Source organism: Elaeis guineensis, chromosome 7, assembly GCF_000442705.2.
Source record: "Elaeis guineensis isolate ETL-2024a chromosome 7, EG11, whole genome shotgun sequence".
Taxonomy (NCBI): Eukaryota; Viridiplantae; Streptophyta; class Magnoliopsida; order Arecales; family Arecaceae; genus Elaeis; species Elaeis guineensis.
Window position 1 is genome coordinate 102196507 of NC_025999.2, and position 27938 is coordinate 102224444.

The 27938-nt window shown below is 37.4% G+C and overlaps 1 protein-coding gene and 2 pseudogenes across 14 annotated transcripts; 1 reads left to right on the plus strand and 2 right to left on the minus strand.

Moving 5' to 3' along the window:
- The first annotated feature begins 1166 nt into the window (after positions 1-1166).
- Positions 1167-27802, plus strand: LOC105047947 (uncharacterized). Of its 14 annotated transcripts, none has more exons than XR_002165121.3 (15): positions 1167-1395; positions 4267-4441; positions 8168-8251; positions 8856-8930; positions 9504-9745; positions 9867-10110; positions 10259-10338; positions 19409-19493; positions 20847-20978; positions 21070-21183; positions 21660-21704; positions 23652-23736; positions 26612-26662; positions 26757-27169; positions 27297-27802. XR_002165121.3 is itself a non-coding variant. In XM_019851825.3 (14 exons), the coding sequence occupies exons 1-14, from the start codon at positions 1217-1219 to the stop codon at positions 26843-26845; spliced, it is 1680 nt and encodes a 559-aa protein (XP_019707384.1). In that variant the 5' UTR covers positions 1167-1216; the 3' UTR covers positions 26846-27802. The 14 variants fall into 14 exon arrangements, 9 of the variants coding, with proteins under 9 accessions (XP_019707384.1, XP_073116665.1, XP_019707385.1 ...); XR_012142542.1 differs by having other exon boundaries at positions 27365-27802; XR_012142543.1 differs by lacking the exon at positions 27297-27802 and adding an exon at positions 23993-24149 and having other exon boundaries at positions 26757-26877.
- On the minus strand, positions 11856-13516 carry LOC140859139 (uncharacterized; annotated as a pseudogene).
- On the minus strand, positions 13435-15872 carry LOC140859105 (uncharacterized; annotated as a pseudogene).
- Positions 27803-27938: the final 136 nt, after the last annotated feature.

The following is a 27938-nucleotide window of genomic DNA, read 5'->3' on the forward strand; positions in this document are numbered from 1 at the left end:
TTTTTTTATAATTTTTTGAATCAGATGGAGGTCACCTAACTTTCTAATCCCATCTATGCATCTTTTGATGATCCCAAGCAAACATAGGTTAAATATAATTGCTCCTAGCTATTGATGCAGAGGACTTGCATTTTTCTCCAAATCTATGTACTTTTGGATTTTTACAAATCTTGTTGCGTGTTAGAACAATGATAATACTGGCATAGGACTTTAGTCCAGCTGTAAAGAAATAAAGAATGGATGCCCGACATTTTTTTTTTCTTTTTAAATTGCCAAATTGTAATATCCTCGAGGAGACAAAATCTCTCGCCAATGTAATCTTCGCCGTTGGAAGCTCCATCAACGGTTAAGTAACGTTCACGTCCGGATGGTCCCTCGACAGTCGACAAGCATGTTATTTCAACTCACTCTGCCTATTAGATTTTTTATTGGGTCGAAGGAGTAGTTCGCTAAAACAGCTGGAAAGTCTGATTTGGTGCGGTACAAACAGTTTATAGCCAAGTAATGATATATACTAACAAGAGCCGCATTAAATCTTATCTGTTTTGTTACCAAAAAAAAAAAAAAAATCTTATCTGTTTCAAGTTGGCTCCCTTAAATTATTCAGCAAACAGATATTCAGTCATCCAGCACATCACAGAACCTACACGTGGCAGTAATCTATTGGTGGAACAAAGTGTCTGCTGTTCCAATCTTGCGAACTCTGGCAGCGCACATGACAGTCGTGGTCCCACGTGCCCTCGACAAGGCCGCTCGTCCGGTGGGAAGTTCTTCGCCCAACTTGCCGTCAGATCCTCATCGGAGGGTCATTATTAATTCAATTCATCTGGGCCGTGTAATGGGAAGTACAAAAGCCCCAGAAAAAGAAAAAACATCTCGCCCTTCCATCACATAATATCACTGAGGTCGAAGCATCCCAGCCGTCGGGCCGTTGAGCTTTGGACCGGGATCTTAAAGTGGTCCGCCGGATCACAATACTAAAAAAGAAGTGATAACCCGAAATAAATAAAAAAAATGGGGAAAACACGCAGGGAGCGAACGGGGTGGGAGAGCGTCGGGTATTCCGTTCGTAGCCTCGTTGCCATGATCTGACCTCGTGGTGTAAACATCTGTACAGTGTAATAAATAAATAAAAAACCAAGAAATATATAAAAAGGCCGGGGGGAGGGAGATTGAGCTTAGGGAAGAAGAGGAGGGAGGGAGGGAGGGAGAGGTGATGGAGAGGGCGATGGCAGAAGGGGAAGAGGAGAGGGGGAACGGAGGGCAGGGGGAAGCAGCGGCGGCGGAGGAGGAGGTGGGCTCCAGCCTCACCATGGAGCGGGTGGCTGCTGCGAAGCAGTTCATCGAGAACCACTACAGGAACCAGATGAAGAACATCCAGGAGCGCAAAGAAAGGTCAGCTCCACGCTTCATCCGCCGGAATCCCTCTTTCTGCTACGCCAAGATCTCCTTGATGATATTTTATTTCTGATCTCGGCTTCTGTAAATCTTTTTCTCGATCTTTTGCCTTTGATACATCCTCCCCACTCCTTTTACCACTGTAGTCTGTTCTGTGATGTTATTTCTCGTCATCTGTTTTCTTGATTGACTGAAAACGAATGGGAATCCAGTTCTTGATGGATCTTTCTTGAATATATGCTCGCGTGTTTAGTTATTGCAGAGATCGTACTTTAACTGCATAATGTCTTGGTTATGGAGTTGGAAAGATCCTTAGTTTGGAGATCTTGATGCCGCTTATGATTTACTATCTTGTTGCGTTGATGCTTGGTGTGGCACTCAGAATCAAGGGCTAGGGTTTGATGTAACTAAAGAAATAGGAGATTAGATATTTGATAGATTAGCTTCTCTCGCACATTAGAGATTTGGAGTGGTGCATTAGAGATCCGGACACGTTGCTGTAGCCGGTTGAGCGTTATTGTGTGATCACTGTCGTGTAGCAGACTTAATCTTTATATGTGATACACAATGACAGAAAGAAACAACGGTGCCAGAAGCATTGATGCATTGTGATGACACAAGACAAGAATCACTGTTTGTTCTTTGATAGTATGATGTCCTGCTTATTAAGCTGGAAAGATCCTCTATTTGGTTTCTTAATGCTGCCTTGACATTTGCCACAGTGCCCAGTTCTGAAAGCCAGGGTTTTGACAAAGCTAGGGAATTAGGTGATTAAATATTTATTTGATTAGCGATTCTTGTGTGTTAGAGATTTCGATGTGTTGATCTAGCTGGTTGAGCTTGATTTCCTGATAACCCATTTTGTAGCATGCCTAATCCTTGCATGAGCCTGCCAGAAGTTATGCTCCACATATTGATTCATGACATGACAGAAGCTATGCTATCATATGATTCTGCATGTAGCCTGTCTCTTTTATCTTGAAATGTACCATGTCATCATCTCCCTCAAAAAAGGGCAAGATTGTTTCTACGAGGTTTTTAAGACCAGCTGGTTTATGGCTGATGTGCTATTCAATGGGAAAAAAACCGGTCTTCGCTGATGTTTAATCTTATTGGAGCATTGTTTAACCCCCGGTATTCCTTGCCCTTCCCCTTACTTTATTCTAGTAACTGTCATGTTAAATGATGCATAACATTAACAGGAGGAGCTTTACTTGTTCTCAGTATGGTTGTGCACTTGCTTATATTTATGTGGAGGAGAAAACTTTTTATAACTCGAGAGTTGAGACTTGGGACAGTTGAAAAAGTTCTGGAAAGATGCTACAAAATCTAGAAAAGAAAGAACAAAGCAGGGTTTGACACAAAAGAATGATTCGCTTATAAATAGATGCTTATTTGAGAGAAGGGAGCAACGGGAGTAATTGATGAGGTGGTTAACCATTCAGAAATCTAGGGATATGGATTAGGAGATTTTTTCTGCAAAGACTTCTTTTGAAACAGACATGCTGTGTTCAAGAGATGAATTTGGAATGTGATGTTGGAGAGCTTGACTAGTGAAGAGGAGCAGTCATACCTACAAGATATATTATATCAATAGAGTTTAAATTATTTTTTTAAAAAGCAAGTACATCTCTATATATAATGGGAAAGGCCTGGGGTCCAACGTGCTGCATGTTGGACTCTGAAGCCTTTCTCTTTTCTTTTCTTTTCTTTTTCTCGCTTTTTCTACATGAGTTGTAGGAAGTGAGGTACTTTTGGGTAGGTGTGACGAGGCTGTCTAGAGGCCTTTGATTACTAATTTAGTGGTCTTCATTTTAAAATTCTGGAATCTTTCAAACGAAGCACATGCCTTGTGCCGAGAACCCCATGTCATGCACGTTGCACATACAGCATTCTAATTTAAATGTGAGGAAAGCAAATCTTCTTCTATCTAGGCTTTCTCATGGCTTTCTTTTTTTTGTATTTTGGTATTCTTTGAAAGTTTCTTAACTTCCTATTTTTACTGAAGATACTTAAATTTTGGTTGCTGTGGATCTCCAAGAGTGAGATATCTGGACATTAAGACTTTGGGGGATGCATGTTGACTTGTCTCTTTTTGGATGGACATAGATGATGGTTATACTATTGGGAGGGCATATCAATGTTCATTTAGAAAGAACTGGGCTAACCTACTATTTGTCTGGGAGGAGGTTTTAATGGTAATTAGTCTTCACTTAGGAATAGAGGAAGAAGTAGCAAGAATTCAAGTGTTCAAAAAAAAAAGTGGGTTAATTGTGGACTCTCCTAAATGCTCTTTTTGACATTTGCATATAAACAGGAATGGACGGTGCTTCTCTTTATCTTTTGTGCTTTGAGCTGTTTTTTCACTGAAATGTCCAAAATTTTTTGAAGTCCATGTCAACAACATCTGAAATCTTGTTATTGAAACCTTTTTTCCAATTTGGGACCAAATCTCCAGAAGATTTTAGTTTCTTGCTTTTTGAAAATTTAGATGTTATATGCTCTGACAAGTGTTGCTAAATGCACAATTAATTGGTCCACCATGTAGCTTGTATTAATAGTATATGGGCTTAAATGGTATTGATGGTATTGCATCCCAACTCTTTCTCCATTGGCTTCTTTGTCTATATATAAATATATGAGACGCATGCGTGAGCATGTGTTTGCATGTGTTTTTGTTACCTATCCATTTGGAGATATGCTCATGCAAACTTAGATCCCTGTTCTTACTATATATGAATGTGCACATGTGTTCCCCATCAAATGGAAATATGTTCTTTGAAGGTTGAACGATGATCCCTGCCTAGCTTCCCTCCCCCTTCTTTTCTCTTGAGGCAATGTGCTCGACAACTTCTATTTCTGTTGCAGGCGCTGGTTTTTGGAGAGACAATTAGCCTCTTCGCGAGTTCCGAAGGAGGAGCAAATCAATTTATTAAAAGATCTGGAGAGGAAGGAGACGGAGTTCATGCGACTTAAAAGGCATAAAATCTGTGTGGATGATTTTGAGCTACTCACCATTATTGGGAGAGGAGCTTTTGGAGAGGTCTGGAGTATCATGCTCTCTATATATAGCAGTGGCAGCCCTAGTTTCATTAAAATTTCTCTTTTTGGTATTTTGAACATCAAAATTTGTTGCACTTTTGCTGCAGCTAGTAGTATTTTTCTGGTAGAGCTGGCAATCATTGATTGCTACTGTGTTATTGACGTGCTGCTACTTCTTTGTGGCCTGTTTTGAAATTTCAGTATCATAGGAATTATGTGTGCTGATCTTGCATGAGGGAGCTTCTGTTGATGTAATAACATAAATCTGCACAAAACTATGATGCATAAGGAATTAGGCCACCCAATTTCATTTAGTTGCTAGATTGTTATTAACTATAACATGAGCTTTATCCTATCCTCTCTGCTGTAACTTGTAGATAAAATTTTGAAACTAAATTGTCAAACCTAATGTTATATTAAGCATATTCATTTGGTTAGCTAGATGGGAACTGGAAGATGAGTCAACAAGCAGGCAATCTGTGTACCTGGCATTCCCTATCTCTTTTCTTTACATCACCTCTGGTTTCCATTTTAAAATCATTGTTACTGGAGATACTTTATCTCTTGTACAGAAATGTTGTGATATGTATTAGTCTTGAAGGTGTCTCTGTTAGTCCACATGTTCGTATGCAGCTTCCTTGTTGTGTGATTTTGGCAACCATGAGAGACATATTTTCAATATATCTCCATATAGTATCCATTTTTATGATTGACTTGGAGAGTTTGAGCTTTATTTATCTTCTTGTTCTAAAATTGTACAGCCTTTGTGAAAAGTAAAGATTTCTTCCCTTTTTAGTTTGTCACATTTATTACTTTTTGTCCACTCTGCTGTATCGGTTGTTCAGGACCTTTTTCAGTCTGACCATAAATAAGTTCCTTTTTGATGATAAAGATCACTGCACATAGAATGGTATGACAGTAAGCAATGCTCTTCATCTCAATACGAGGCCACGTACCAATGCCAACCTGTTACTATGTCGATACGAGGCCAAATTTGGCATATCGAGTATCGATACGCCCCCCGTATTGTATTATACTGGTACCAAACTAGTATGGTATGGTATGGCCCATACCGCCTGGTTTGGTACAATACGGCAAACCTTGATGATAAGTATGATCTCTGGTTAATCTTTGCATGTTATAAAAGGGATAGTTTCTCAAGACCTCTAATGGATGATAATTAAAAGCATACCACCATATGATTACTGGTAATTAGGTTGGAAGTACATTGATTTACTTTAACTGATTGCTGTATCTGCTTTTCATTCAGAAAATTACATTTATTATTGTGTTTGATGGTCATATTGTTGATATAGTGTGTTAGAAGTAGAACTAGAAGTAGAACAGTTATTGCATGCTTGTTCCAGAAAAAAATGTGATCTGTGGTGCAGTGGTACTGAATTTTCAGACTGAAATGTAGGTACGAGAGATGCACACTTGATTGGATACTAGAATTCGGTACATGGCTGCGCACTGACATTCTCAATAGGATTAAAACTTTAAAATGGTAGCATTCTGTACGCTTAAACTAAGGCTTAGATGCTAAAGCTTCAATATAGAGGAATTCTTCTTTGACAAAATTCTACAGTGATATGATTCAGGTATATTTCTCCCTTCCCCTGATGAAAGCAGGGGGGCATCTTAAAGCAGATTTAAACAAGGCTTTACAACTTGGATCTCATTTGCAGAGAGGTCCGTGTATTGGCATGCACATAGACTATCTATATAGATGATCTGCTAGATATTATGACAAAAAAACATCCTAACAGGCAGAGATGGCATGAGCAGACTGAAACATACGCTGCATAATATTTTGCATTGCAGAAGGACAATTGAACAGTTGTATATAAACCTTGAGGATGGTTGTCTTAGAACTGTTTTGAAATTATAGGCCCTCCATTCTTTGTGATTTTTTTAAAAAAGATTTCCTATCAACTTTGTACCCTTTTTTTTTAATTGGTCATATGTTGGTACTTTCTTTGACATTTGGGAGATTTTGTGAATTCTTGACTGAGGTCATTTGAACCTTAGGAGCTGCTGTTTTGGTGGAGTTAGGGAGGAGGAGAGAGTGGAAAGAGGGAAAGCTTTATCTCCCTTGTTGTTTGGCTGTCGATCTAGGGAGAAAGAAAGGAGAATGCTTATTTAAAGAAAGAAATATATAGATGAATAGAATTGAGGTTTCTTGAAGATGGTGCTGGTGTCTTGAACATGAGGTCTGGTGCAGGTGTATGTTGGGGAGAGTGATTGCTCATCTTGTGGTGCCATGTATTTTGCTTGTAATTTTCCTGAGTTATTGTTTGATGCATGCATTACGTGGATGCCATCTTGAAGTTTAGCAGTCTTTTTTCTGTTTTTGTAATATAATTTCTTTCCTTTAAAAAATAGCTGCTTGGCAGTATTGCTATGGAAAAACCTTACTCATATTGAAATAAAATCTTTTAATTACTGCGAGTAGAAAAATAATTAAAAAACAAGTTTATATTATGCTAAAAGTTAACCTTTAGGCAGAAACTTGAAGAAGGGAATATGATTTATCATTAACTCAATGTTTATCAGAATTTATATCAATGATTTGTATTTAGAGGAAGTATAAAAAGGTTAAATTCATTTGCATTTGTATCCAGTGATTAAGTGCTGGTGTCTGAGAGCTTTTGATAATTGATAGAGGATCCTGGTATCAACTGAACAGGAACAGTAGAAGGATAGCACAAGAATGGATTTGTTGCGTGGAGTTTACAACTTGTGTGAACGGAAATCAGTTGACTTTTGAGATGATCTGGATATTCTTTGAATAGGATGGCATGAATGATCATCTCAGAATAAGGTTCAAAAAAGAGGAGAGGGGAATTATTATAGGTCTGAACTGAAAGCAATTGGGCTTGGAACAGAAAGTGATAACACAGTTCAATCAGCAAAGCTGATTTTAATACATAAAGCTTGATGTTTTTGCATCTGGAAAATCTGATATTGATTTCAGGGTCGTGGAAGGCTCTTATTGTAGCTATCCTCTCGCTGAAATTGTGGTTTCCATAATGTTGTTGTGGCTATATGATGTCCATGGCCTGAAACTATTATGACTTATAACAAACCAATATTATTGTTGGAATTATTATTTTTGCTTTTTAAATCATGAGCTATTATTGGCACTTGGCAGTAATGGTGTATGATGTATTATTACTTACAAGCTACGACAGTGAGATACTATTGTTAGCAATATTTTACACTTAGAAAATATTGTTTTGGATTCAGATTATATCATAGTAGAGATATTTTATAAATTGTTAGTGTTTAACATAATATCAAATTGGAGTTGCCCTGAAACTAATCTATTTTTTAAGGAAAAATCTGCAACACCTTAAGTTGTATGCTGATATGAGGTTGACTGGCGATTCTGAATCCAGACATGGTTCACTCTGATATGGTGGAATTTATTGGAACAAGTGGTATCTGTGATTGTGGTATGAATGTGCTGCAGCATCATTTTAGAAATTTTATAATAATATGATAACTGATTAGAAGAATCGTTATTTGCTGAAATGCACTAGAGTTTATGATCTCATATTTTATTATGAGAATGAGATACAGCTTTGATTTGTAAAGTTTGAGCACCATTTCAAGATCCTTTAATGCAGTTGTACATATAACTTTTTATGGAAAGTTGCAAGTTTGTAATGTTAACTACTTGCCTGATTCTTGGGTTCTTACCAATTTTCATGCTATAATATAGGTCAGACTGTGCCGGGAGAAGTCCTCCGGCAATATTTATGCAATGAAAAAGCTGAAAAAGTCTGAAATGGTCAGCAAGGGTCAGGTAAGATGTGCCTTTAAATTTTGTCAGTGAAGTTTTGTAGGTAGACCTTTCATCTTCTCACCCGCTTATTGAGCTTCCATATTTGTGAGATATTAATTCACGTATTATTTTGAGGAAGCCTACTAACTTCTGATGCATTATGAATGTACTTACTAATTAACCATTTGCTAACTTTTTGGGCTGTATTATAAATGGAACTTATAAGGTAATCCAGGTAAGAGTTATTTGACTTGGAATACATGGGGTTGATGGAACCCTGAGTTGGTGGCAGTGATTGGTGTTGAGAGACTATTAGGATATGGATATAGACTTTAACAGAAAATAGTTCTAGCAAGCTGGTAAGTTTGAAGGATTGAGGAATATGAGCATAACAGGAAACAAGCAGAGTAGAGATTTGCCCATGGTCTCCTTATCTTTGAGATTTGAAATGATACTATATATTGAAGGTACATTCCATTAAAAATTTTGTTGTTTCTCTTTCTGATGATACATAATGGAACAATGATCTTTCCTTATAGCCTGTTCTTAAATTGCCTTATAGGTTTTTAGAAGTTCCTTTCACGCTTTGTGATCACTTATGGCTAACTTATGTTACTTGGTTCAGCTGATTACTCTGTCCATGATATATATCCCATGTGGTCGGGACTTCTTAAGTGGAGAAAAAAAAATGAAGGGAAAGGTGGGATGAATCAGCACAACCTTTAATTCCTCCAATTCTGTTTTTCTTTTTTTTTAATTTTTATAATAATATTGCAATCTGTCTAAAAGGGTGGCTTCTAGCATCCAAAAAACTTATGGCATCATGGGATCTATGCTCTCTGACAATATCTCCAACTTTTAAACTTCATGGCCTACACATTTACATGGGATATATCTTATGCTTACATTGGTTTGCGGTTGAAACAGGCCCCAAATGTTCTAAAGTTAACATATTTCCTTATATTCTAGGTATTGCTGGAGCAGATGTTCTAACACTACATTTTTGTGTAAATGAATTCATGGATGAGAATTAATTGGATAAGGAGAATAAGGTTCTCATACTATTCCATTTAATGTGGCAATATCGTAACTCTCTCTCTATGATATTTTAGGCTTCAACATGTTATTTCTTGTAGTAATTTGCTTGCTACTTAAAACTCTTGTTGGTACAGTTTGTGCAGTGCATTGACCCCCCCCCCCCCCCCCCCACTGTAATTCATCAAACTTCTTGAACATGTTATTGTAGTCACATTTTTGCATATTTGTCTCTTAGGTGGAGCATGTTAGAGCTGAAAGGAACCTACTTGCTGAGGTTGCTAGCCATTGCATCGTGAAGCTCTACTATTCATTTCAAGATGCTGAATACCTATACCTAATTATGGAATATCTTCCGGGAGGGGATATGATGACCCTGCTAATCAGAGAAGATACCTTAACTGAAAATGTGGCTAGATTTTACATCGCCGAGAGTGTGTTGGCCATAGAATCGATTCATAAACATCATTATATTCACAGGTCGGTAATATCTGATTATATTACATAAGTAAACTGTGTTATTTTGTAGGTCCATGGTTTAAATATTTCAAGTGTGTATCTGTTATCAATCCAATCTTCATATAGCCTTCTGTATATGCAGAGATATTAAGCCTGACAATCTTCTCTTGGACAAAAATGGTCACATGAAGCTGTCAGACTTTGGCTTGTGCAAACCAATTGACTGCTTAAAACTTTTGACTTTGAATGAGGATGAACCAATGAGTGATGAAATTCTTGAGGAGTCAATGGACATTGATGGAAGCTTTTCAGATGCAAATATGGGTAGCAGGTGGAATAGCCCCCATGAACAACTTCAGCATCGGCAGATGAACAGGAGGAAACTGGTATATGGTGTACATAACTTTTACCTCCTGCATTAGTAATATTACACAGCACATTTTTGTTCATCTTCTACCTTCATGTTATCCATTGCACTATGTTTTTTCCTGAGGTATAAATATAAGGCAAGAGGTTGTTGAACTGTACTTCCAGGCATTTTCCACAGTGGGAACACCAGACTATATTGCTCCAGAAGTATTACTGAAGAAAGGATATGGAATGGAGTGTGATTGGTACGTAATTCCTCTATACGTATTATAATGCAAACTCATGAATGATTTCACCTTGGTCTAACAATTGCCTCTAAACAAACCCCTTCATGAGTAGCTACACCTCTTTTGCTTTGAATCCCTCTTGCTCTTTTGGGAAAGACGATAATATCAACTAGAAGTGGGAGTATATTTATCAGATTATGTAAAACTTTGAAAAAGAAAAATCTTGAAACAGATGGAATCAATGCCATCCATTTAAGACTGCATTGTGCATTCTTCATGTGCTCAATGGCCGATACTGGTTAAATTTTGAAGCTTATGGGGAGTCTTTGACTCTTGTGTGAGATAGAAGAGTTATTGAATGTCGATTTATGCTTTTGAGGTGAAAATGCTTAAAAATATTTATGCTTTTATAGTAAGTAAGAGCAAATGATATGGAAACTTTTGATATGGTGCCTTTACAGTGTACACAATGGCTTGGTGGTTATCTCATATCCTTGTGAATGAATCAAATGCTATATAGTAGAAAGATGAAATTAGTCTCCTATCCAATGATCTTCTACAGTTCTTCTTTTCTTTTATTCATGAAATAAATGTGTGCGATAAAGACTTATTGCTTTATGTTTGAATAATGCAAAGAAACCCAGACTTAGCCAAGTTTATAAATAGGTGAATGTGGTAGGCACATCTTCTTTATGATAATTGACCAAGTTCATGCCTTGTACTTCAAAGTTGTTTTATCTCTTAGATATTCTAGGTAGTTTTTCTGAGCATCTGCCTAAAGCTGCACCTGTAATGCATCTATCAAACAGGAATTGGATACTCCTTGTTATGTTTTCTAGAAATTTTGCCCATAAAATTAACATCATACTTCGCATAGAAAACAACTGGAGCTGTGCTTAAGTCTTTAAGGCGGTAATCTTATGTCTAGAGTATTTTTTTTTAATTTTTTAATTATATTTAATGAGGATAATCTAGTAAAGAAGGTTGTAAAAGGTATGGAAGATAAATCACCATCTTAATAAGTGGAGAGGAACAATAATTTAAACATAAAAGAATGGAAGCCCAACTCCCTTTGCACCGCCTTGGCAATGGAACCCCCTTAAAGTAAAACCTTGCTGATGCATGTAAAGGATTGTTGTATCGGTTTCGGTATCCATATTGGCATCGGATTGGTACAGTACGGCATCGGTACTGTACCGTACCGACACACGATACGCTCCAACGTATCAGTTCAGTACCGGTATAATTTTTTTTGATTTTGTTTCATTGTTTTTTTTTGAGTTTATAAGTTACTATCATGATTATCATCCCAAAATTACTTTATATTGCATATTTATTTACATATTTGGGTTCAATTTTTGAGTTCGGTATCGGTACGGGGAACCTTGATCCAAATATATATTTATTTACATTATATTACAATTTTATCATCCTAAAATTAAAAAAAAATATATAAATGTGCATTAAAATGTATCTAAACTTTTAAAGTACAAAGCACAAAGAATGACATACTAATCTCGAGATCTGCTCTGCATCTAATATCTCGTCGAATGTCTGTGACGCTCGTAGATATCTGAATTACGGATATAATCTGGAGGAACATCAGTCCATCCCTCTAACCAAGTAGCACTGTACTCATAAATATTCATTGTATAAGGCATCTTCTTTGGATTATAAGACATCTCAGATTTCTCAAACTCTGACTCTGAGAGGTATCCTGGAGATGATGGTATGGCTGTGGAAGAGCCCATCCAAATATGATTGTAGCAATATTTGATTCGTAAGATGCTTTGGACTGCATAGGATAGTAACTACTGGAAGACGATATCTCGGATGCACCATATCCATATGGATCAAAAGTTAGCTGCAGATAATAGGATCCATAATGCGAGGATGATCCAGATACATCCATGGATCTTACTCCATGTGCAAGATCATCTGTAATTGCATCGTGTGCTGAACGACCTCTAAGAACCCATCGTCTATATAAAATCGACTTTTCGCAGTCTCTACCGACTCGTCCACTGTGGTCTCTATCTTGTGTGGCACGTGTAAACTGAGACTCATCGGTGAATTGAATACCATTTTACGGCTGTCTCATAAACAGTGGTCTTCTCTCCTCCAGTCCCTCTCTGATCATCAGATCCATGACTATTAGTACCATCATCACTTTTTCTGATCTCTGAATTTGAGATAGATAGCTCCGACACTCTCGAGAGTGGTGCACGTGCAATTGTCTTTCTTTTTTCTCCCCTTGTGTCCCTCTGTGACTGAATTTTTTATGCTTGGAAGGATGGATGTCTTGTTGCTGACCGGCCTCATCTAAACATTTCTTACTTAAACATTTGTGAGGATGTCTCGGACATCGAGTCATATGATAATGACCACCTTGTGACCTCTCAGGTTGTGGCTGATCAGCTGAAATTTTATGTAGAATATTTTTTTCTACCCATTGTCCTGGATCCACCCTGATCTCCCTAGCTACCACACTGGCTGGTCGTGGAGGGGATTCCGATTCATCAAGCTCTGGCTCCTGCTGTTGTCTTGCAAGCCATCCGACCATCGGATCGTCGTTCTCATCATCATAATCACCCAATGTCAGATCTGCATACTTCAAGTGCACCTCCTTCTGGATATATTTTAACCTCAACCTCAAATTATAGTGAACATATACAAGATTGTTGAGGCGCTTCTGTGTGAGACGGTTTCTCTGTTTGTTATGGATAAAGACGAAAGTCGATCAATTACGTTCACAGTCACTAAAGGAGACCGTCTGAAAAAGAATGCAGATCGCCACAGCTTTCAAATTATCTGTGGACTGTCCAAAATGAATCCACCATTCAGCTGCAAAAAATATTACGCAAAATTACATATCAAATTTTATGATATCTCTAGACATGTAACGTCAACAAAATCTTCTCATTATTGATATATAATTTATTTGGATTCATCTTTTTTTTGCTTACGACAGTCGATGCAACTCCAAAGCTGTTCATCCCCTCTCTAAATTATTTCGTCTGTGAAAAATATATTTCTTAAATTAACAAATATATTATTGATTACGGATTGAATTCAGCTAAATGCTCACACATTAGGTAATCTAACATACCTCTTGCAGGTACATAGATGCGGTTTTCGGATCGGACACCATCTTACATATCACATTACGGGGAGCAGTGAGAAGCTCACTATCCATATCTATCCCAGGTGTGGTATATTGGAACTTCAAATTCAAATAGTAAGCTGCAGATAAAATCACAAATAATTAAGTACACTTACGCAAGTACGAAAACTGAAAAAATTTTAGTGGAATTTTTCATTCGTGCTTACCAGCTAGATGCAAATCCCTCCCCATCTGGTAGTCCCAGCGGCACTCGATGATGTTGATGTATTCTTGGACATGTTTTGGATCTATCTCATTGATATGTTTCTTTGCCCTCTCCATCATATGATATAAAATGCCCATCTGAGGGTATCTCTTGCTGTCCATGGCGTGAAGCACCCCATATAAGGGCTTGATAATCTTCACTATCTTATCAGCCTGTTGCCAGAATGACTGACTCGTCACCAAATTCTCTACTTGACTGCCTTCAATGCTAGTCCTCGCATATCTACTCTTTTGTCACTCAGCACTGACAAACATCTGATGTAAGGCTGCTTTCTTCTCTAGAAGGCGATCAAGTGCTATGTAATTCGTAGCAAATCTAGTGACATCCGATCTCAAGATCCCTCCTCCAGTATATATTCGTATCAATGATAGGATCCATGTATCATTGTAGATGAATCTAGTAATAGTCTGGGCCGTGTCTACTGTCTGTTGTATTTTACGAAGCTTCTCAATATCCATCAACATGAGATCAATACAATGTGCAGCACATGGGGTCCAATAAATATGCGGTCGCCACTTCATTAGTAACTCTCCGACGGTCTTATATTGTGGCTTATTATTTGTGATGACCTGTACGATATTCTGCTCTCCTACCAAGTCAATTACCTCCTCCATTAGTCTAAGAATGTATGTGGCGTCGTGCACCTTATCTGAAGCGTCAATTGACTTGTGAAAAAATATTTTTTCATCATAATATATCAAAAAATTGATGATGCTCCATTTGGTAGGATCGGTCCAACCATCACACATCACCGTCAGTCCGTATGTGAATCATTTATTCTTGTAAGAAGCAATCCATCTTTGTAGCTCCTTGTTACTGTCAAGTAGCTGACCATATATGCTCTTAGGTGCTGGGGGATCCACACTCAGGCCGGCAGTTTATATAGCTGAAATGGCATATCGATAGTAAGTATTGTCTGTTGCATACACTGAAATATGGCTGAAATAAAATCATGATCCAATAGCTTACCACATATCCTTCTTCTTATCCTTCTTCAATATGCTGTCAATCATCTGTTGCTTTGAATCCTTGTTGGAAAAAGCCTGTGGATCCAAATCATGAATGGTGGCTCCTGTTGGCATGTCTCTAGAAGAGCTCTTCCTAATGTCAAAAGCCTCCAACATAGATGAAATACCGTGCCTGCCTCTACTGACGGTCTCTCTGACTAAGGTGGTCCTTCTGAACTCTGATTCCCCCCCAGTGGTCGCAGAGTCGGATCCAGATTCATAGTATGATGATTCAAATCATTCTCTATATCTGGCCATCTTCTCCAATCGGTATTGATCATTTAGACTTGCCTGAACGACAGTCTCAATGTGTGCTTTCTCGTCATCTGGAGCGGAAGCCTCCTCTGACTCTCTAGAGTGATAGGAAGATTGTTCTGTGGCTTGACGATCCACCTCTGTCCTTTTCTGTTTTGCCCTTTTCTTTGATGTTTTAAAATCAGCAAAGTGCTTCTTCATCAACTGACGTACCTTCTGTGGACATTTCCGACATATGGATATATCGTCGTAACCACCAGCCAAATGCTGCTTCAATCTAGTCACTCTTTTCTCTTGAATTCTGTGTTGCACTATTTGCATTTCCAATGATGCCGAGTCGAGAGCATCTTGCCATATTCCTAGCCAATATCATGCTCTGTATCTTTCTTTTTACTCATCTCTAGAAGATTAACAAAGCACAATAATCTAATAATATGATTTTACAGTTATTTTTTGAAATTTATTTTTAAAATTTTTTTGAAAATATATTAATTTTTTTTAAAAAAATTAATTAATAAAAATTAATAATTTTTGCGTCATCGTGTAGAGCATCTAAAGATCTACAATATATAATGAAATCATACCCAAATAACAAAGTTTGGCATGATTTCTTCTTACTTTTGTACTTGTTGTCATTTTTCGGTCAAACAATTAAAAAAAAATAAATTAAGTGAGAGAATGGTAGATTATCTTACTCTCGGTCGATCTTTGTCATCTTCTTGATGGAATTGTGACAAAATTTCTCGCATCCATGGGCTCCGCAAATTTTTTTTTCCTCTTTTTCGTTTTCGTGATGAACTGGGCCTCTGGCTCGAAAGCCAGAGGTCTCAGGAGGCAGGAAGGGGAAGCTAAAGCTTCCCTCCCAATATAATGGCCCCACCCCCACACCACCCCTATGCCATGGTCGGTACTGCCCGGAATCGAGCCGTACTGACCTGAACCGCTTGGTTCGGGCAGTTTAGGCAGGAACCGCCCAACCGGGCGGTTCCTATAGTGTATTAGATCCAAAAGACCGGTTTGGTGCAACACCCCTTATTTTTCGAAAAAAAGGCCCAAACCGGACTGGCTAGCTGCCGGTCCGGCTTGGTTCGCCCTGTACTAGCTGATACAGCAAACCCTGCATGTAATGAAGCCCTAGCATCTTTCAATCTGGAGAGCTCTATGAAGATGTTTCTATTACTTTATTTCTAGATATCTCTCATTATAGCATGTAGTATGACAACTTAAAATGCTATTTCAAATTGCCATTAGAGAGGCATAGGCCTGATGTAGATGGGGTAAAGTGTCTTTTGGCAAAAGCACATTAACATGTGCAACCCTAAAATCAGTTGCCAAATAGCTGTTAGGAAGACAGTGTAGGATATGTAAATTAATAGACCCATCTTCCACTCTAGAAGATTCCACTAGCTAGATAGTCTCTAGGGCCCCTCTTGACATTGCTTAAGTGGTAGAGCTTTCGCTGATAGAACTTTTAATAAAAAGTTGCTTGCTATTTTGTAACCATGTTTCTGAAGTACTATAAAACTTTAACATCTCTTTAGTACTGAAACTGAGAAAGAAGTTTTAGTATTAGGAAATGATGATAAAGGACATTGCAGTAGTGTCAATTGTTTAACTGTCTATACTAACAAAACTCTTAATTTATAAATTATTTATTTTGATATTTTAATCTAAATAATATAATAAATTATAAATTATAAAATATAATAGCAGTTTTATAATATTATAACAATATATTACAATATAATAATAATATTATTTTGATAGAATAATATTATGAACATCATAATATTGTTATTATATTGTACTATCAAAATCATTTCTTAAAAGTATTGTTAATTTATATATATTTTTTATAGTTAGTATAAATAATATGATAAATAAAGTTGTTATTCTATATGTATGATTACCAAGTAACAAAGAATATTGTAATAGTAAACTGGGTAATTCTTGATTCTAATAGCAACATACATGTTTGACTTTACCCATCTAGATATAAAATGGCAATAAAATTGTTCATATATCTACAAACATAATAGCAACATAACTATTCACCAACATTTCTCAATATCCTTGTTACAAGTATAATATCCTAGATAAACAAGTCAACGACTATGAGGGAGTTGCAATAGAATCTTGCAAAACATCCATATCATAGTTATTTGAATTTGGCTTCTTTTCTCCTGTGGTTCATCAATCCATAAACAATCAGGAGGGAGTAGATCCTCTTCATCATCATAAGGTTCCACTCAAAAACTTGAACTCCATTATTATGGCAATAAAAAAACCAATTTAAATGATTATGGCAATAAAAAGTAGTTCAAATTATTTTTTTTCTAAGAAAATCTTTGGCTAAGACTCAAACCCATGTCTTTTAGGTGAACTTTTGAAGGGCTTTTGCCTAAAAGCTCCAAATTCGAGTTTTGCTTTTGTAGGTCTTTCTCAGCTTTTGGAGGAGTCAGAAAGCTATTTCAGAATTTTTAGGAAACACCTTAAAGTCACCTACAAGAGCTTTTGATCCTTCAAGAACAAAAGCAATGTCAAACGGGGCCTAATTATCTTTCCTTAAATGTCAGTTCAAATGAGTATTGTATTTATAAGAAATTTTGTTCTCCCAGAAATTCTTATTTCAATAGCTTTACTACCTTTATGGATTCCTTACCATCTCTAAACTTTGGTGTCTGAACCTTCCATATAATCATCAAACCTATCAAGTCATGTGATGGCTACTCCCTTTGCTCAACATTCCTAGTATGGAAGCATTTAACATCTAGTGGATACGAGGCACTACTACTTGCACGCTTAACCATTAAGCCTTTGTGCTAGCTTTATGCTTCCTTGCAACAACAATCAATTGTTAAACTAGGGGCTACATACCGAACAGTTTCTAAATTTCCCCACTTTGAAGTTTCAAGCTTGATGTTAATCTAAAACACTTAATATAGGTAACAACTATAAATGCCCATGCAAGATGCATTTACCTCTTTGTTTCCAAAAGAACATGCCTTCTGCATTGTTTGTACTTGGCCTTTGAATACCAAGGTCCTTGGTCCAAACTCATCAACTTACCAACTAGTGTACTTGACCCTTGAATTCCAAGGTCCTTGGTCCAATCTCATCAACCTACCAAATAGTGCTCTCTTTGTGTCTCTCTAATCTTAAATCCATATGCATGCTAGATACCAAAAAATCAAAATCAATATCAAACCTGTTAATTAGATTCATTGTGAACCTATTCATGCATGCTCAACAGTACATGCACCATATATGTCACTTAATTGATATGCTATAGCACATACAAACTTTGTTGAAGAAACCTGATCCGCATATGAGTTGTTTAGACTTTAGAGCAAGGTTTGCTATACTGTGTCGAATTGGCTGGTATACCCTGTATCGTACCGGACCGGCGGAAAACTGGCACGATTCGGTCGGTAAATTCGATATACTGGCGGTATGAAAGGAAAAAAGAAAAAAAGTGAGAAAGAGAGAGAGGAGGAGAGGGAGGGAGGTGGGAGCCATCGGAGGCCGGCGATGGCCGGTTGCTGCCGTCGGAGGGCTTTCGAGCCCTGTATTGCCTGATAGGGCTTTCAAGAGAGTGAGAAAGAGAGAGAGAACGCTCGGGGAGGGGGAGGAGAGACCTACCAGACGGACGGCGCCTTTGTCGCAAGGCCCCCGATGGCCGGCGAGCTGACGCCGACTGCCTCAGGGCGGTCGAGCCGGCGGAGCCACGGAGGCGGTCGAGCGGGCAGAGCCCCTCCGTGGCTCCGCCCCCTTCTTCTTTTTCGAAACAGACGGTCGTCTGTTTCGATTTTTTTTTTTGATTTTAAATTTATGAAGTCGGCAACTCAGTTGCTGATTTAAGGGATTTTTTTAAAACAAAGACAAAAATTCTGAAGCCAGCAAATTATTTGCCGGTTTCACTTAAAACTATGTTTTTTAAAAAAACTCGCGAAACAGGGGCGACGTCCTTGTTTCACGTCCGCGGCGCTGTGCGCGTGGACTGCACCCTCCGGCGGCCATGGCGGTCAGCCGGAGGCCGTCTGACAGCCCTGCTGGCTCCTTCACCTCTCTCTTTTTCTTTCTTCCTCTCTCTATTTCTCTCTCTATTTCTCTTTTTCTTCTTCCGGTTTGGGTCTGCTTGCCTTCGTCGGTTCGGTACGGTACGAAACCGTACCGAACTATACCGCCGGCTGGCCGATATGGCCAGCGGTTCCGGTTCGGCATACCTTGCTTTAGAGTATCTTAGACTTGATTTTTAGATTTGTTTTTTTAATTCTTCTTGTTTTTTGAGCTGTAGTTTTTTTTTTCCTGCAAATAACTATTTTATCTGCAACTTCAAATGTTTACTTTTTGTTAGTAAGTTTTGCAAAAATGTAATGCACCAATTTGCGACATAATTGTTTATTTCTCGTGCATTCTTATGTTGGCTCATTGCAGGTGGTCATTGGGTGCTATAATGTATGAGATGCTTGTTGGCTGTCCACCATTCTACTCTGATGACCCAATAACCACTTGTCGAAAGGTTATTCTACTAAACTTCTCAGTTTTGCATGTCTATGTATCCATAATCCTTCATTCTTGATGGAAGCTTTTAGGTTTTTGGGTGGGAAATATTGCTCTAAAGCCATTCTCTTGGTCTCATGTGTGTGTATCATGATTTGACTATCAGCAAACTTGAAATATCTGGGGGCACTTGTAATATTAACTGTCTTCAGATTATTGGGCTTTGACTTTATGATCCTATACGGATCATCTTTTATCAATACAATTCCAATCCTTTCTTGCATTTTCCATCCAGATTTGTTTTAGTTATGCCTCATTCTATGCTCCCTAAGATACAGAAACTGTTACACTATTTTAAAAGGCTTTCTTGAATCATCTTCCAACATGCCTGTGCAATCACAGTTTATTCTCCATTGTTTAATTTTATATCATTGCAACTTGTCACTCTTTGTGGTGTATTCATTTATAACCATATGTTACATAATTCATACCAGAAAAATTACCTCAATAGTCAATGCTATTTTTTTCAATAATGGTTCATTGATGGTCTGCTGCAAAAACATGAGGTTGATACCATTTTTTCGCGCATGATAGTTGAAGTTTTTGCACATAAAAATTGATGATGATGAGCAGCATTGGTTATATTATGTCATCTTGCTTAAGCCTGGAACGACCTAATTTTCATCTGCAGCTTCATTTATTGCATCGAGGTATCAAATGCCAAAAATAGTCATCTCCTTTGAAGGTCTGTTTTAAACAATATGCTGAGTCTATTTTAATCATATTTCATAGAGGCCCATGCTTTAAGGAATTGTAACTGCCCCACCAATTAATGTAAAACATATGCCTTTTTCCCCAGCATGTTCATCATGGGTTGATAGATGGACTAGAAGAGAGACACTAAATGCTAATAGTTTCATGAAGATGACTGATGCCTTGTTCTCGACCAGAGTGAAGTTTGCAAAAATGTCAAGGGCTTTTTTATAGGTGATAGTAGACAACAAACATGAGTTCTGATCCATGGTCTTCCTTATCTTTGCATCTCTTGTATAGTTTGCCATTTGCAGTTGGGTTGTCCTAGAGTTGGTTATATTCAAGCACCATGAGTGTGTTCTGGAAATTTGTATTCCTTCATGTACCAATACACAGAGACTTCTAATCTGATGATTTTTATTAAATCTTTCTGATGGTTGGTCATTTATGCTGTAATATTATAAGTAATGAAATGGGTTCTGGTTCTCATCTAGAATTGGATAGCATGTTAAGGTTGTCTATTCGAAGATGATGCCTCCTAGGTATGGTAGGACATTATCTGTTTTGAACAGAAAGGAGACCTACTATCCTGTCTCACATTCTTTAACAATGATAATAGATTGTGCATTGGAGACATAATTTGAAATTTCCTGAAGAGGCAAGGTTGTCACCTGAGGCAAAGGATCTTATCTGCAGATTGCTATGTGATGTTGAGCACAGACTTGGCAGTGGAGGTGCAGACCAAATAAAGGTATTGTGCCGAATACATAGCTGTCTTAAAACTTTCCATTGTTGTCTGTTAGCTGATTTTATCTAAAATAATTGTATCTATCTTCTCTCAGGCCCATCCTTGGTTCAAAGACATCTTATGGGATAAGCTTTACGAAATGGAGGCAGCATTTAAACCTGAAGTAAATGGAGAACTAGATACCCAGAACTTCCTGAAGTTTGATGAAGTACGATGCTTAGGGTTCTTATTATGCTTAGCTAAATGTTTGTTACTAGGTGTTCTTTTGGTCCAATTCCTATGTAATTTCATTTTGCTGATGTCTTTAGTCATAAATTGCCTTAGTTTGATGCTCATGGCATCTACTTTATATGCTTTGCATTAGTTCCAAAATGCATTATGTAATGTGATGCATTTTTTATCTCTTAACATGTTTCTTTTACCTCTAATTGTGCATCTCATAGAAATTACCTTTAAAAGTGGTCACTTATAATTTTTTTAAATAATTGAACGCTGGGTAACAATAGAGTCATTGGTTATTCTCACTAAACTTTATTTCAACTTGTTTGTAGTTGGAAACTTGGAGTGTTAGTGTCTTCATAAAATTTTTCTTCTCACTCAGTTTTTTTGTAAATTTTTTCTTCTTGCTCAGTTTTTTTTTTATTATTTTTTTCTTACTCAGCTTTCTTCTTCCTTTGTAAACAGTTGGAGCCACCTACTCCCACAAGAACTGGTTCTGGATCAAGAAAGGTAGACAACTCTTTTACATTAAATTTGGGAACGAGCACTTTTCTTCAGCAAAAAGCTTAGAAACTTTACTTTTTAATGCTGGTCATTTATCTGAGATCTTAGATGGGCCGATGCTTATCAGATGTTTGGTTTACTTATTTGCCTTTCTGTAAAGCTTCATGAAAATCCACATTCTTAATTTTGGAGCTTGGTACTAAGGATTAGCAAAGGAGCAGGATGATGGGAAGGACCATGAATTCTGGTGCTTTTAAGTATGCCATTTTGTTTAATTTATTTTAACCACTTTGTCAATGGTTATGAAAGGATTTGGATTTCTTGTTGATCACAATGTATGCAAAGGGTCAACCTTGACTGTAAATTATGAAAGTTTGATCTTAATGTTTCTGGTATACTGAACATGACAAAGGTCAACCTCTTTATGCTCATGCTGAGAGCTTATCTTACTCCTTGAATGACTTTAAAAAAATGGTTCAACTGTTTATGTCTCGTGAAAAATTACCCATCAAAGCTTATAATAATGGTTTACAAATGCCGTGAGCTAATTTCTTTGTGCTATTGTCAGATTATATCTAATTACTAGATAAACAAGTTATATTAGATATAGTTAATATCTAATAATATGATTTTTCTAAATCAAACTTGAAGGTATTCACTGCCTAGGATTCTTAATATTTGGATATTAAAAACCTAGAATTTTTATCTGCCCTGATATTATGGTGCTGTCTTATATCTTTTTGATCAAGAATTATTACTACTGATACTTGCATTGTGTTTCGACCTGTCGGCAACACATCTAGCACCAATGCATTATGATATGCATGAAACCCATCAGCAGGACCTACCTGACTATGTCAAGTGTGTTTATGAAGAGAAAATGGTCTTGTATGAGGATCCATAAAGCCAATGCTAAATAGTTGGGAAAAGGCTAGGTGGTTATGGTTAAGATGGTCCCGGTACACTTATATGAGTTTCATTAGTTTGAGCTGATTTATCTTTCCGCTAGAAAATCTATTGCTACTATTTCCAAACAAGTTGAGCTGAATGGGCAAAATTTAATTCATAGGAGTCAGGTTTAAAGCCAACAAACTCAAATCTGAAGGGTATGCTTCTTTCTAAGAGCATTGACATGTTTTTTAAGAAAACTTTAGAATTGTTCTGCAGGTTACAATTAAGTTTGTGAGAATCACAAGTCTTTGAGCTTTCCATCCAGAAATGATGTATTTTCAGCTGAAATTCTATTTATCAAGTTTGTTCAGCTTAATTTACAAAAATAGTTTTCTGGTATTTGACATGATTAGATGGTGGTACATTGCATGTTTTAAATGAAACTTTTTATTGGTTGACTTACATATAGATTTATTTAACAATATTTTATTTTTCTAAAGAAAACTCAATGGTTTAGTTGGTTTCTTGATGCAAGTCCTGTAGTATATTTAAAGCACTGGTATTGCTGCTTGTTAACAAAATTATGCTCAGTATTCTTGATTTATTTGTTGTTATAAAATTTCATGCATTGATGTGTCTGGTGAGGAGAATACAATATGGCACCATGCACCGCAGTTGGTGGATTAAGAAGCTCTGTTAATAGGCTCTCAAATGGAAGTGTTGCTTGTGCTACTTCTGTCAAGGTGTTGCGTGCCTCATTCTTCATTTTATGATTGAGGATCACATTGCTTCTACTACAGTTCCAAGTCCTTGATGTGGATTGCAGTTCTGTTGTTTTTGCATGTGACAGCTGAAAAGCTTTTGTTACAGTTTTTAACTATTGACCTTTTTTAGTGTTTGTTTTTAGAGTTCTGAGAATATCATTTATCTATACATGTTATGTTGTTCATTGTTCAACTTACACATTTGAATAACCTTGTACTTTCATCTCTGATGGCCCTATATTTTTTGTTGAACATTTCGAGGCAGAGGACTCATTGATGTGAAACATTTTCTGAGCAGATGTTGCTAAATTCTAAAGACTTGAGCTTTGTCGGATATACTTACAAGAACTTTGAGGCTGTCAAAGGCTTTCATCATTCTTTTGGTATGGGGATTTCTTCTTTACATTTTAAGTTTTAAGATTTTCAGAAACTCCTATTCTCTTGAGGATCTTGTATACGTGTTACTTTGTGATCCAAATCCTTCAATAGTACACATGCATTCAGTTTCTTCTCACACCTACATTCTGGCATATTTATCACCATATCATGTTAAGCGACTGAAAGTCATTGGGTATGGATCATAAATCACATCAAACAGCCTTAAAGGCTAAAATTATTGCTCACCTACTACACCCACAGTTGTGCAGAGATCTGAGATATCCATCTTATTTAAAAGGACTGGAAGGTGGAAAAGAGAAGTGAATAGATGTCAAACTTGTAATATGAGGAACTTATATTAAAGAGGAGAGGTAGAAAGAAGAGATGGAGAAGAAAGAAGGGGAAGTTTTTTATCCAGGTTGTGCCCCCCCCCCCCCCCCCCCCTCTCCTTTTTTTAATATAAGAATGTATGCTATTTTTCACAAGGGTTAGTGAATAAGCAAATTGCCTCTGGTGAAGATTCAGTTGGTAGAATACTCCTTACATTAGCGGGCCAGTTTGATAAGATTCAGAACACATGATTAAAACCCATGATATATATGCGAGTCACACTAGTAACATGAGCGCATGACTAATTCCCAAGCTTAATTTCCTAAAAAAAATATCCCAAGTTTAGAAGAAGAATTACTATTTCATGCCTTATCAAAAGCTTGATAGACATATGAATTGATTTCATCTCTTGGTCAGAGATATGCTCCTATTTCTTCTTTATTTTCAACTTTCTTATGGATAATGTGGCCACCAAAATATGTTTGGTCCTCGCATGAGAATTATGCAGTGGAAATATATGTTGGGGAATGATGCCACTATGTTTTAACAGGGCTTCAAATTGGAGGATTCAGATCATATATAATAGACTTGAACAGCAATTGCTTTCTGCAAACAAAGCAGCAGTAGCCACAAGTAGATATTTTTTCAATAGAATCCACTTGCCAAAGAACGTTCAACCTATAGATATGTATGCCTTGATGTACAACTCTTTTCAAGTATAAAAGGATACTCATATGTGTATTATTGCAAGCTTAATAACAACGAGATTGTTAGTTCAATTTGTGTCTCTATTTATCTAGGTGGTTTTCTCACTAGGATCTTGATTTGTAGATCAAGGTTAGTTTTAGTGGCTGTGTTCAAGAGGGGCTTCACATCTTTCCTTTCTTGAAATTTCTCTGATTAAAAAGGAGATCTTATGTACAAAAATGTTAGTGCCTTCTCTTTCTTTTTGTCTATGTCATCTTGTATTGGTGAAAGACCCTTTTTGTGATTGTGTTGCATTGTATTTGGTGATTCTACTAGTATATTTGGGGATCCTTACCAAAATAAGCAATTGAAATCGTTTTTAGTTACAACACTCTGAAAGTGACCTGTCTTTTCTCCAGAATTTCTGGTATTGGACAAAATCAAGCTGCTTGTGTACAACATGCTTTGAAAAATCTTAATTTATGGCTGGCGTTGATAATGACTTGCTTGGCTGTGTTGATTTTTTATTTGCAGTATCATATCTTTGTTGATGGTCATCAAGTCACTTGTCTCTTGTTTTATATTTTTGCTTTGAAGCATGTGTCTTTCTTACCATATGAGACGTTGATAATGACTTGCTTGGCTGTGTTGATTTTTTATTTGCAGTACCACACCTTTGTTGATGGTCATCGAGTTACTTGTCTCTTGTTTTATATTTTTGCATTGAAGCATGTGTCTTTCTTACAATATGAGAATATCATATATTTGTCAAGGTATACACGAGGTATCAAGGTGTTAAATTGCGTAGGCGAAGCCAGGCTGTGGACACCCTTTATGGGCTTGGCGAGCTCCTAGGTGCCTAGGCTGCTGCCTAGGGAGGAAAGTACTCAGTCTTAATTATGAATGCCTTCAATGATATACATAAATTAGTATATGCATGTCATATATGCATTATTTTTCACAATATATGGTATCATACAACCTTTTTTCCACACTTAAAAAGTCCAAAGAACAAAATCTCTAAAAAGAGAGCACTAATAGAATTGCTGCCATGGCAACCAGCAGCAAGCGATAGAGCTATAGCCAGGCAGCCAACACCAAGCAAGAAGTAGACAGAAGAAGAGAATGGCAGGGACGCAGCAGCCGACAGACTGTGGAGCCATAGCAAACACCCATCAAGAAGAAAAGGAGGATGGAGACAAGCAGGATAGAGGCTGGCAAGCAAGGTGAAGACAAAAACATTGAAACAAAGGAAAAACATGACCAAATTAAGAAGCCATATCCGAAGAAATGGAGGAAGGAAAATGAAAGGAGAAAGGAGAAGAATTAAGAGGAAGATGTTGAATATTGTCTAAAGAAAATGAAGGATGAAACTAGGAGAAAAGAAAAAAGTGAAAAATATATACGTTCTTGGCACCAATGCTAAGTGATTGCTATCATTGCAGTGATCCATCATCATCTATAGCCATCGGCCAACCTACCAGCAGCTGGCAGGTTGGTGGCAGCCCCATAAATCTTGAGATGGGCTCGGCCTAGGCAGCCTGGCTCCATTTGGTGCCAAGGCAACTGCTTTTAGCACCACTGGATGATATAAAAGAACATATATGAGGGCACTATTTTAGGCTCAGGCAGTCACTCTTATCATCATAACTATGTGATGTATTATAGCTGATCACAAAGGTATTTTTCTTTTGGTTTAAATTACGTGTCTTAGAGTAATGATAAAAAAGAAAAAAGGCAATCATTTTGTTGGTCTCTTATCATCTGTTGTCTTTTACATATACAAGTAAGAGTTTTGCAAGTTTGCTCTTTTCTTTTACAGAAGAATCTTTGAAGTCATTCTGTTGCAAATTAATCCTGCAGATATGAAAAGAAGTACATCACCAAAGCGGCCCGCAATTGATTCCATATTTGGTAGAGTGCCTCGCAGTTATTGCAATTCCATCTTTCATGATTCTTTCAAGTCTCTTGTCCTGTTTTACACTCTTCTTTTTCTTTCTGTTGCCAGCCAATTCAACTATGGACTCTGCTAGGAAATCAACTGGAGGGGATACCGACGTACCCATGGTCTTGTCGGGCGATGCAATGTCCCCATAATTTGCCAACTGCACTAATTAATAGTTTATTCATGTGCCCTCTGTGATGTGGCTGTGGAAGTGACCTGTTTGTTTTTAGTCAGGTCTGCCCTATTCAGTTGTCCCGATAAGCTGCCTAGCAAGCATTTTGCAGAATCCAACCGGCTTTTAGTTGTCCAGTGGTATATGAAGGATGTTTAGAAAAGCCCAGTGTATCGAACCGTGCTCTTTGGAATGTGTTTTGATAGCAGAATGCTGTGTACTGTGTCCTGGCTGCCCAGGTTGGCAAAGAGCAAACATGCCTTCTGTTTGTGGCAATCTCTGGTCTGGTTCAGCTTCGATGACAGTAAGTCCTCCAAGCATGCCGCTATCATGTCCATGCTCTTTGATTAGTATTTGGGAAACCTTAATAGTTTTATTTAGTGCCCTTTTGGCCTCAGGCACCTAGAGCTTAGATTTTTTTTGATTTGCAGTCACTTTGTTCGATAGTGAAATAGTCTCTTTAGGAGTCATTGTGAAAAGGCGTATTGTATGGATTCAGTTCAACCTGAGATCGTGCATTTGGGACAATCAAAATGGTGATGCATTTGCAATCGGCGGCAGAGTTTTGCAGAGGCCGGACATTTTATCTGGGCACATCACCAATCACAAATGTGGTTCAAATATGGATGTCTTCTCTCTTGATTTCTGACTGGCGGTGCACTGAACGGTGGGATTACAAGCATTTGGATAGAATTTATGCTCAGTTTATGGGAAAGAGTTTGACATGATTTTCCAACCGTACATGTTACTCAAATGTATCAACTCTTCATATGAAACAGTATGGTATGGTATGCGTAAGCTTAATTAAATCAAATCACCGGACTACCTGAATTGATTATTTAGTTTATTTCAAAGGGTCGACACATCCATGTAAAAAGCTGAGTGATGTAATTTGGTGTATGGATTCTAATGTTTGTATATTGAATTTGCGAAGTCAGATGTTCTAATGCCTCAGTGGGTGCCATAGCGTGATTGATGCAGAGAATCAACATAATCCAAAATAGCCTGGAAATACGATGCTGACCAAGACCAGAAAACATTCTGTGACATGAGCACGAGCCGTATGTTTGCAA